Genomic DNA, 12,321 nt, shown 5'->3' on the forward strand with positions numbered 1-12,321 from the left:
TTCTTGCTCTGCAGCTGTCAAGCAGGAGGAGTGCATCACTTTAAAGCCCCATAAGCTGTTAAGTAGGTCTTGTTCTGGGGACCCTCGATGTGAGCACAACAACACCTTGAAGCCCCACAAACTTTTAAGCAGGTCCTACTCCAGTAATCTTAGAATGGAGGAACTGGATGGATTGAAGAATCACAAGTTACTCAGCAAAACTTACGCCAATGCCCCTAAATCATCCAAAATGGAGCCTTTCAAGGAGTCCACCATAGCAGAGAGCAGGAGGCTCTCTCTTACCTCAGGGCTTATTGGTATCTTAACACCATCTTCATCATCACCTTCACAAGCTGCTGTGCGTAATAATTCTTTTATTCTGCTCATTTTCCTCCTGTTGTTTTCCAAATGTGTTGTTATGCGAGTTATGCAAAGGTATTCATGCTTAGGACATATTTAGGGAATATATTGAATATATTGGAAAGCAAGAGCAATGGAGTCAGCTTTTTAAGAAGGGTTTAAACAACTGTGCATGCAGATATGTTTAAGTTATTAAAACAGAATTTGCTTAGATTGAGACAGAGATGCTATATGTCATGTTGAATACAGCTCAATGTACAGCTACTGGCCATAGGAAAAGTTCAGTTATCCACTTCCTTCCCTGCCTTATTTCTTGCTGCAGGAAGAAGGGAGAATGTGTGCTTCTGTGCTGCAAAATTGGCTTGGTGACACAGGTCTTTTCTCATTTCCCTCTTTGCTTCATGGGGGAAGCAACTGTCCAATGGCTCATTGGGTGCTAAGTCACATCTCCTTCAGGTCTTTGCATCTGTGATCATCATCATGCTGAAAGGAGTGCAGTCATGAGTCAGCTCACCTCCTTGTGCATTTGTGGTTTGTGGAAAGTATAACCTTCAAACACACTGGTGGCAGGTGGAGGTCGGAGAATGAATTAGGCCTGCAGTGGCCCCCTTTCCCCAGAGACAGCATTGATTGGGAAAACAAAGGGTAGCACATATGTTTAAATTTAAGAAAGAGCTCTCAAAATTAATTCCTCTGATCTGCCTTTTAAAAGATGGCTTTTATACTTTAAAGAAGAGTGAGTCTGTTTATTTCAAGGCACCAGTCTGTTTTCTGTGTTAGATTGGGAAGAGATGCTTTGGAGGTAGTCCTCTCCACTCCTTTAGCCTGGTGGTACCTTGATGTTCTCACTGAGAAAAAGCTTATTCTTGCTTAAAATGCCATACATATATTCAAAATAGTGCATTCTGAATAACGAAATTACATTGATTGTGCTATGTCTAGTGGCAAATCAGTTTCATAAGCTGTGAGCTGTACTCATCAGGTCTAAAAGCAGTGATATACTATCATAAAATCATTTATATACATTCTGTCTGGTTGTTTCCTGTAATATACACAGCAAAATTAATTTAAGGTTAGACAACAAATTTTTTACTGGTCACAGTTGAGAAATGCATTTTTTTTTGATTCAGGCAAGGATGTCTTAACATAGCAAGACTTTTCTCTCCTGAAATTAGCAGGAAAAGTCCCATTGGTTTTGATAAGATGATGAGTAGATGAAGTGGTTTCATTACTGATGTTATCAGCTGATATGGAAGAAATGCAAGCCCTACTGGGCAGTCTATAAAAACTACCAGTAATTTGTTGCTAGAATGTATTTTGAGGGAAAATCATCACATACACAGGCAGGTGCAGTTTGACTGATGTTAGCGTGAGGCCATCAAGAGTCCATTTCACATTTTACATGCAGGCACCACGTGTATGGATAGCCTGGGTGCCTAACTGTGATTTGAAGTCAATGGAATGTGGAAGTGATGAACTGGGACCCTAACTTCTCTTCAGTTCTCAGCTACAATATTGAATCTCATGTATGAATACAATCAGGACTGTTTCCCAGGAGAAAAAGAGGGAAAAGTTTCCCAATTAAGCAGTTAGAGATGTGAAAGGAATTAAACCTATAAACAAAACCAAAAAAAGCTGTAAATGGAGGTGATCTAACTATTTCAAAACAAGTTTTGATTGAAATAGATGTCAGCCTAGAGGGAATTTTGTACCTTGCTGACTCCTGTAATAGAAATTCCTTCTAATTTATGTTGCTGTTGTGTTGAGGGAAAAAGGCAGAAAGAATTTGAGTGGGATCTGAGCACAGAGATCTGTTAGTGTGGTGCTTACAGAAGTGAGATCTTAATAAATACAAACGAAGAAGATTTGCAGCCATTCTGAGAGTTACATGAGTCATTGAAGCCTGAGCCCATATTTGGATAAACAGTACACAGTTCAAATTCAGTGGAAATTACCAACAGCCGGTTTATTAGAATGGAGCGAAGGCACTGGTGTTTCCATTTCAGGTTGAAGTTTTGTGGATGCTGAGATACAAAACCTCATCAGATTTAAGAACTAAAAAGAAATGCTAAAAATCTATCTCACACTCAGCAAATATTAAAAGGATTGATTATTTTTAATGGCTGGATTATGCAAATAGGAGATATTTTTAGATGCAATTGTTGTCTAACGTATTTGCATGCAAAAAGTACAGATTTTTACCATTTTCTTATAATTAGTCTACCAACACTGAAGTTGCCTCAACTTTTTCCTTGCAGCAAAATTATGGTGCAAAATGCATACCGGTACGAGACCGTGGCTTTCTTGTGCAGGTAGGATGTCATATCTTACCCATTTATGAAACACTGTGGAGCATGAGCTGACTGTTAATTTTTTTTAAGCAGATGTTGTTATTCTCATTTCCATTGTTCTCAGACTATTGAATTTGCTGAGCAGCGGATACCAGTATTGAATGAATACTGTGTAGTTTGTGATGAACCCCATGTGTTCCAGAATGGCCCTATGCTGAGGGTAAGTGATGTGCTGGCTGGGATAAACAATGTATTTTCTAATGCCTTCAGTAGCAATGGACCATACAAACTTGTTATAGAACTGTTGAATTATTTTGGATGCATTTCATCCTGATACCCTTTCAAGATGCAAAAATGTGACACACATTAACTAGGTTCTGCTGTAAATGCGAAAAAGCTTTACTGAAAGCAAGGGAGCTGGAACCCAGGCTTATATAATATCATAGCAGCATAAATGAGGGCTGTAGTGCACTGGACACTATTGTGCTGGAGTAGTCACAGCCAGGTAAGATAGAAAAATTGCATTAGAGTGCTTTCCTGGTCCTCTGGCACTCCCTGAAAAGTTTAGGGTCACTTCAGTCCTTTAGCTCGTATCAAGCCATATCCAGGTACACTGGTGTTAATGTCACAAGGCTTTGAAGTTTTTCTGACCCTCTTTTGCTTATGGGCCACTGGAATGAGCCATCCTCCGTAACACGATAAAAAAGGTAGTAGAAGGAGATGCTCTGTGAAGTGTCTGATCCAGCTGTGACCTGGTCCAGGGGCACTGCTGTGGTTCAGTATGCCCAAGGTATGTCCAGTTAGGCAGGTCTTCCTTCCTTTCGCTCCTGTATAACTGGGAACCAGGAATTTTTCATGCTGAATATTGGACCCTTTCTTGCTGTTGGTGAACGCATTCACTGAAAAGAGTAAGATTGGTCATGAGAGACACAGTCTGCCTGGAGCTACTGGGTTAGCGCAGCTTTGTAAAAGAGTATATTAGAAGAATAAAATTCTTACCTTTAGGACTGATCTTGCTGTTTAGAATCCTTCTCGTTTCACCTGTCCTGAATCCTATGGAAACATGAGTTACCTTAAAAGGTTAAAGCCATGGAACAGTGTTTAATAGCAATATATGAATGGTCTGACACCTCATCTGCCCATTTTTCCATAGTGTGGCAAGGAGCTGCACATAAGATGAAGCAGATATCATTTATGATGGTTCCATGGAACTAAATTCAGGAAGGTTATTGCTTACAGGGTAGCAGAAGTCACCTCAGCATCATCCATCCCCCTGTGACAGCAGCACCACAGTCAGGCATTCTGACTGCAGGCATGGTATGCAAATAGGCTGCCAATAAATTTTGCAAAATCATCTACATATTCAGTTAACACGATTTTAAGTGATGGTTAAAGCTCTGTATCTCTATCAGGTGGGGGTTTTTGCCTCTTCAAGCTCATATCTACCTTTTAAAAAAATAGTTTGCTGCCATATTTGTCAGCAACTAACCCTGATTAGAAGTGTGTAGCAAAGGCATCAGTTCCTTGTTGGTCATCTTTGAATGCACTTCTGTGTGTATGCGTATTACCGGTGACCTGGTGAGCTAAGACAAAGTGAGTAACTTTTGGGTAGTGAGTAAAGTTTGGATAATATAGTTATTTAAATTACCAGGTTTTAGCTATTGTCCATAGGACAAAGCAAACAGTAGGATTTATTCCTGCTCACATGATGACCTATTAAAAGCAAACAGAATGGAAAATCATGTGCTCTAAACAAAAAAATCATTATTTTTCTTGCTTTCCCACCCTCGAGATTAAAATCCCTCAGAATTACTTTTCGCTGTCTTCAGCTTAAAGGGGTCATTTTAGCTATCTGTTTAAGAGTTTGTCAGTGCCTCAAAACAGTGGAAAGTTATATTCATCAGTGCCTTTGCAAGCAGCATAACCTAGCAAGCTTTGCAAAAGTGAAAGGGTGTCCTTATATAAACCAGGGAGAAGGAGATAGCGGGAAGAAATCTAGCATTCTCTGTGTATGCTTGAATGACTCAATAAGCAATATAGAGCTATTAATGAGTTTGCAGTTCTGTGGAAAGTGAGAAAGGATCTCAGTTTGAATTGGGCAGGAGCTTGCCAAAGGGTCTAAAGGAAATTTATGCTTGACTCTACTGAGAGCTCTGGCAGAGGCAGCCTAACGTAATCAGTTGTAGGGTTTATTTATATGCTTCAGCTGCATACACACACACGTACACATACAGGCATATATCTATACATATATATAATGTATATAAAGAAAATAAAGGATGACCCAACTGAAAGAGCACTTTATGTTTAATATTGCTGCAGCAGCAGATCTTGAAATATACAGTACTTTATTAAGGAGAATGCAGGGGGCTTTCATTTGAGGCAAGGCTACATGCAGTATAGCCTTATGTCACTTAAAGGATCTCTTGTATGGTATTCCTCGCCTTCATAAAGAGCTTTAGAGTGCTCATATTTTTGACACCACTGTAACTTCACCAGGTTTCATAATGATCACAACCTTGCTTATATTTTTAGATTCTGTGTATAAATCCCATTTTCTACAGCTATCCATATCTCAAAGGCCTTACTTAGACAGGCTCTGTCTGTAGTTGCTTCTATCACAATAGGTGCCACAGAGTAAATTGCTCTGGATGGTTCACCCATCTCTTCATTGCTCTGCAGAGAGGGTCCTGTCTAGGTGTGTGTATCCTTAATAATGAGTTTCTCTTCTACCTTTTGGACCGCTTTTTCAAGAACAAAGAAGGTATATGAATTTATAAAAGCATAGCAAAGTTACTGCTTAAGAACTTAATTTGAAATTTATTTAGGCTTGATTTTTCTGGTATTTAAGGGAGTTTTACGCAATTGCAAACAAGCCAGTAAGGAATTTGATTCTGTAATCCTCCAGTATGTCAGCCTGACACCTTTCCTGAACTATAGTGTAGTTTAATAAATTGTCTTGAAATTTAGTTTAAAAAATTCAACAATTGCCACTGCATAATAATTACATTTTTTTAATTCTGTAAACTCTCATACCTGGGTGTAATTTTTTGTGCTAGTTATTAATAACTTGCATAATTCAGTTGTCTCATCCTCAGGACAGCTGAAGATGCCACATAAAACTGAGATATAAAGTTTTTTCTTTCTGCAGATTTGCTCTACAGGCTATGTGTTTATCTTAGTCATCAAGTATGTTTAACTCAGTCTCTCAGCACAAGCTTTCCTCTCAGTACTGTGTTTGCCTTTCCTAGATAACTTTTTCTGGGGGCTGTTATGTTTTTAATATCTATTTCAATTTACTTTGCTTTCTTAAAACCTTGACACCTCTCCCATAAAAGCAATTTGATGACAATGCGATATGTCTTTTTGTATAGCTTAATTTAGACAGTAGATCCTTGGGGCAGACATACCAACCTATGGAAGATGCCTGTTGCAGAACAGCTGCATAACACGGCTGCATACATTTGGCTTTACGCTTCTACAACGGACATCTGTCTGGCTCCAGAGCCCACAGTACTAATCTAATTATCCAAATGTTCCCTTATGGTTCAGGGAACCTGTTGTACACAGGAAGCTTTGGATTTTGTTAGGTTGTCTTAGTCACTTAGTGAGGATAAATAAAGAGGCTACTTTAGTCACTTAGTGATGATGAATAAGGGCAAAACTCTTAAGATTTGTCTTGGGTATTACTTTATGGAGCAAAGTGTGTATCTTTCAGAACAACCAGTTTTCTTCTGAGCTCCAGAAGTTCCCTGAAATACTAAAGACCAGAATTACAGACACAGTTCCTTGTGTACTCCACAAGTGTTTGTGTAGATAAAACCACATATGTATATGGGGTAACTTCAAAACATTTCACAAACCTAATGCTTTCACAAGGAACTGCAGCTGTATTACTGTGAAGAAGATAAAGATTCTCTGGAATGGAAGAAGGAGTCTTGGAACAGTACTATAATGCATCATGAAACTGTAACATTCTTCTTTATAAAGACAATGGTTCATTGGTCTTCATTCCATCCCCTTTAAAAAAAAAAAGTAAAGTAGGCAATGCTTTCCTGTAGGTATTGACACATTTTCCATGTGATGTGAGGATGAATGTAACTTCTCATCATAGCATGTTTCTTTAGCATTTATTTGAGGAGCAGAGTGAGATCTAATGATTATTTACAGTTTACTCAAGGTTATAAAAGCTAAATTGGATGTTTAGATATATACACTTATATAGAATGCCACTGAAAACTGCAAATTCCCTGACATCACTGCATGGCATGATTTGCAGTCTTTCTGCAAGGCACAAGGAAAATTCGATGAATACATGGATCTTGAGAAGAAGTATTATTTATTTAACCTCTTGCATAATATAGGCCATACTGTTTCATGTGGTTATGCCTAACAGTGATGTGAATCCAACATATTTCACTCTTCATAGAAGGATTAAGAAACAGCTCTGAAACCCTTAGCGAGGGTTGGGACTGCAGCCTTTACATCCAAACATCTCCCTTATCTCGTGTAAAGAATCACAGTGCATCCTCCTGTAAGACGGCCTGTGCTGCACAGCTCTCAGGAGCTCTGCCATCCGACTCCTCTGAAGTAGCTATTTGCTCGGCTTTGGAAAACAGAGGGGAGTACAAGGTCAGACGTAGGTGTTGTGCCAAGGAGAGACAGAGAAGGCAGACCTGGTAAACCTACTGAAAACAGTGAGAGTCTGCTCATTTGAATTGCTAGCCTCATGTTACTGTCTGAATTTCTCAACAGAGAAGTTGTTTAGATAGCAAGGCATGGATTATTACTTATTTGTAATTAATGGCTGGTTTTGAATTGTTTCAAAAAAGTATTTTGAAATTATTTTTTTCTGACATTTTCAAACAGTTGGTATGTCATTCACGTATGTGTTGTTAAAATTGTTAAATAGATTATCCTCGTTTCTGTCAAAATACTGTATTAGACTAAATATTAGAAGTAAACTTAAGGAATTTTAATGAATTCCGCAGAACCTGTTCTGAAGTACTGAGATATTCTCCCATGGGGCATGTGTCTCTAGTGAAAGTGCCTGAAACCTGAGCTTGTTTCATCCACTGTCTTTCACTGGCTTTTGAAAATCTTCAAGGATAGAGGCTCCATAACCTCTCTGGGTAACCTGTTCTAGTGCTAGATAAAGCTTTAGAGAAAGCTAATTTTAGCTTTGTCTAAAAGTTGAAGTTTAGATAAAGCTAGTTATGTACAAGAGAATAAAAACACTTAACTGACCTCCAAAGGTACTTTTCAACCATATTATTTGGTTCATCTAGCTAAAAAAATGTATTTTTCTGAAGCAGACACTAAAGAAACTTCAGCATTTTTTGGTTCTATATTAGAAGGCTATTAACTTTTTTTTAATGCTATCTGAAATTCTTCCTATTACTCTAGAGCTGATAATAATATTCTAGGGAAGGACTAAGTTTCATTTTAATAATGCAGCAGTTTTGCTGCTATAATAGTAGAGAGATATCTTGTTTTAGGAATTCAGAATATACTTTTATTACAAACATTTAAATATAATGAGATCATAAGTCATTAACAAAAGTGGTTATTATATTTAAGGATATGATTAAAAGAAGTATAATAGAAATATATTAGCATGCATTACCACATTCAAAGACTGGAGGAAAGCAAATATCGCTCCCCTCTTCAAGAAAGGCCAGAAGAGGAGGACCCAGAGAAGTACAGGTTGGTCACCCTCACCTTGATCTCTGGGAAGGTGATGGAGCAGCTAAAGCTGGAAACCATTTCCAGGCACATTCAGGACAAAAAATTTGTCAGGGGTAGTCAGCATGGCTTCACCAATGGGAAGTCATGCTTGAACAACTTGCTTAACTTCTGTGATGAAGTGACTGGTCTGGTAGATGTCAGGGAAGCAGTGGGTATTGTCTGCCTGGACTTCAATAAGGCCTTTGACACTGTCTCTGATAAGATTCTCAGACAGAAGCTGTTGATGCATGGGCTAGATGCAGAGATAGCGAGGTAGACTGAAAACTGGCTGAACGGCGAGACCCAGAGAGTGATGATCACTGGCACAAAGTCTAGCTGGGGCCCAGTAACTAGTGGTGTACCCCAGGGGACAGTACTCAGTCCAGTCCTCTTTAATATGTTCGTTAATCATCTGGACAGTGAAGCAGATTGTACCCTTGGTGAGTCTGTAGATGATACAAAACTGAGAGAAGTGATGATACACCAGAGCAGTGGGGTGCTGTTCAGAGGGACCTTAACAGGCTGGAGAAATGGACTGACAGGAGTTCTCATGCCATTCAACAAGGAGAGGTGTAAAGTCCTGCATCTAGGGAGGAACGACCCCAGACACTAATACATGCCGGGGGGCCATCCAGCTGGAGAGCAGCTTGGCGTGAAAAGACCTGGGGTTCCTGTTGGACACCAAGTTGAACAGGAGCCAGGAGCGTGCTCTTGCAGTAAGGAAGGTTAATGGCATCCTGGGCTGCATAAAGAATAGAATTGCCAGCAGGTGAGGGAGGTGATCCTTCCCCTCTACCCAGCACTGGTGAGGCCACACCTGGTATGTCATGACCAGTTCTGGGCTTCCCTGTAGAAGAGAGAGAAGGAGCTAGTGCAGAGAGTCCAGCAAATGGCCACTAAGATGATGAAGGGGCTGGAGCATCTCACATAGGAGGAAAGGCTGCGAGAGCTGGGACTGTTCAGCCTGGAAAATAGAAGGCTTATTAATGTCTATACATACCTGAAGGGAGGGTGCAAAGTGGGTGGAGACAGGTTCTTTTCAGTGGTGGCCAGTGACAGGACAAGACGCAATGGGCACAAACTGAAACACAGGAGGTTCCATCAGAACATCAATAAACATTTTTCTACCTTTGTCACATTTTCTGGAGATGACTGAGCATGGAACAGGTTGCCCAGAGAGGTTGTGGAGTCCGCATCCATGGAGACAGTCAAAAGCTGTCTGGACACAGTCTTGGGCAACTAGCTCTGGGAGAGCCTGCTTGAGCAGGGCTGTTAGACCAGATGACCTCTGGAGATCCCTTATAACCTCAGCCATTCTGTAATTCTGTGATCTTTTTAAGCTTTTGCATAGTATAATTTGTGTGGCTAATGTCTATCTTATTGCCTATGCCTTCTTCTATTCCTCATTTACAAATACTAATGCCATGGGTAAAACAGAAGTATTGAATAGATTTTAAAGACCTGTGAGACCATTATACGGGGGTGGGGGGGAAGAAATATATTCAATAAGGTGATTAAAAAACCTCTGTATCAATCATTTTTCTTTCAGTCAAGAAGTCTCATTACAGTGCCATCTTGTGTTGAAACCGCAGACTGAGGCCCCTTTAGAACAAAGCAGGAAACAGTAGAACAGCAAAACGAAATGTTGAAGCTGGTTTCTTTGAAATATGTACTCTGATACAGACACCTCTGCTATTTGATTTTTTCCCATAAAATATGAATAGTAAAATAGTATAAAACAATATTTGAAATACCAGTTGTTTGTATTTAGCTGTAAAAATATGCATAGGCTGGTAATTCTGATATAACTGTTCTTATATTAGTAAGCTTACATTTTTAGAATGCTTTTGATCCCAAAGTACTTAGTTATGGTTTCTTAATTATGGGTGAAATTTTGGGCTTAGTGGGTTCCTGTTGGCTTGAAGAGGTCTTAGAATTCACTGTCCTTTGAATGCAAGATTCTTAGCCACCACTGAAATACAGTAGCATTGATGTTCCAGAGACAGTACACCACACAGAGCTGAAAGGTTTTTGGACTGGAATAAATGTCATTCAGCTATGGAGAAAAGTGGAGGTGTACAAATACGCTTAGCCAGACTAGAGTTTAGCCAAGATGCTTGTGGAATTCCAGGGTTCTTGTGGAATAATGCTGTGGTCCTTCTCATCATTACTCCACAATGTATGCTGGTTTTATCCCTTTCTATGAAAAAAGCCTCTCCAGATAAAATCAGTACTTTAGTAGAGATTTCAAATGCTTTATTTTTTACCGAGAGTAAAATGGCTGTGTAGCATTTCCTGTTGCCAAGATCTTACCAAAGTGCACCTTGCCCAGCTAGCACTCCACAATTGCCTGATGGTCATCTACTTGTATATATGAGAAGTAACAGAAAAAAAGAAAAAGGTATATAAGATGTCCAACAATGAAGAAAAAAATTAAGATCAAAAAATGAAATATGGATCAACCAAAACAAAACCAAACAGAACAAGTGAGATTTCTTACTCAGCCTCAGTCTACTCATATTGTTCTACATGTTGTGTCTGCTTACTACTGTGGTATCTCCCGTATCTTTCAGCAGCATGTTCCATGTATCACATGAATATTGTGAGATTAGTTAGAGAGCTTACCTTACATATTTATAGTGAGATAGGGTATTAAATAAATTACTCCTGATCTCTGGCAGTGTGTATACCTATATAGAGCTTATAGTAGCTTGACTCCATTGAGCTTATAGTAAAGAATAGACAGAATAGACTCTTTCAGTGGGAAAGGAACTACAACAATCATATAGTCTCACTGCCTGACCAATTCAGGGCTGACGTAAAGTTAAAGCATGTTGTTACGGGAATTGTCCAAATGCCGCTTAAACACTGACAGACTTAGGGATGGACTACATCTCCAGGAGGCCTGTTTTGGTGTTTGACAACCCTCTTGGTAAAGAAATGCTTCCTAATGTCCAGTCTAAACCTCCCCTGACGCAGCTTTGACCACTCCCACCCAGCCTGTCACTGGATACCAGGGACAAAAGCACAGAACCTCCCTCTCCAGATCCCCTCCCCAGGAAGCTGCAGAGGGCAATGAGGTTCCCCCTCAGCCTCCTTCTCTCCAAACCAGACAAGGCCAGAGCCCTCAGATGCTCCTCACAGGACCTGCCTTCCAGCATGGCACCAGCTTTGTTTCCCTCCTCTGGACACATTCAACAACCTTCACATCCTTCTTAAATTCCAGGGCCCAGAGCTGCACACAGCACTTGCATGAGGTCGCAGCGACGCTGAATCCAGCGGGATAACCACCTCTCTTGCCCGGCTGGGTGTGCTGTGTGTGGTCAGTTCAGTACCGATACACCTGAACTAGCCCTGCACTTACAAGTGTGGTACTGCAGAGCTCGGTTTCAGGGCTGATCTCCAGACACTCCTCTCCCAATTGATACTTGTGCTCAGCATTACTCTCTCCTAGGTGCAGAATTTGGGGTTTTGACTTGTTAAATTTCATCCCATTAGTCACAGCCCAATGTTCCAATCTAATTGATCCCTCTGCAAGGCCTCCTGTCCCTCAGGAGTCAACAGCACCTCCACATTTGGTATCATCAGCAAACTTGCTAACAGCGCATTCAACTCCTGCATCCAGATCACTGATAAATATATTGAACAGCAGAACTGGCCCTGGAATTGAACCCTGAGGAACACCGCTGGTGACCGGTCACTAGCCAGATGTAGCCCCATTCCCTACAACCCTTTCAGCTCTGCCCTTCAGCCAGTTCTTCACACAGTGCACAGTGCACCCACAGTCAGACAACTTGTCCAGAATGAAGCTGTGAGGGACAGTATCAAAAACCTTACTAAAATTGCTAAAAACTACATCCACCGCCTTTTCTTCATCAACCAGATGGGTGACCTTATCATAGAAGGATACCTAATTAAATAGGACTTTCCTTTTGTGAACCCATGTTTACTGTGCCGGCTAATT

The 12,321-nt window shown here is 40.3% G+C and overlaps 1 protein-coding gene across 1 annotated transcript in view; it reads left to right on the forward strand.

Moving 5' to 3' along the window:
• LOC104513920 (poly [ADP-ribose] polymerase 8-like) overlaps window positions 1–12,321 on the forward strand; it is a gene marked incomplete at its 5' end in the record, with an annotated part of 28,128 nt that overhangs the window by 4,110 nt on the left and 11,697 nt on the right. Inside the window, 3 exon segments of the mRNA XM_010157423.1 lie at window positions 1–337; window positions 2,598–2,651; window positions 2,755–2,850. The exon segment at window positions 1–337 is cut by the window's left edge and continues 13 nt beyond it. Of these exon segments, the coding sequence (XP_010155725.1) occupies window positions 1–337; window positions 2,598–2,651; window positions 2,755–2,850 (487 nt within the window).

This window comes from Eurypyga helias, unplaced genomic scaffold (genome assembly GCF_000690775.1).
Source record: "Eurypyga helias isolate BGI_N326 unplaced genomic scaffold, ASM69077v1 scaffold5938, whole genome shotgun sequence".
NCBI lineage: Eukaryota > Metazoa > Chordata > Aves > Eurypygiformes > Eurypygidae > Eurypyga > Eurypyga helias.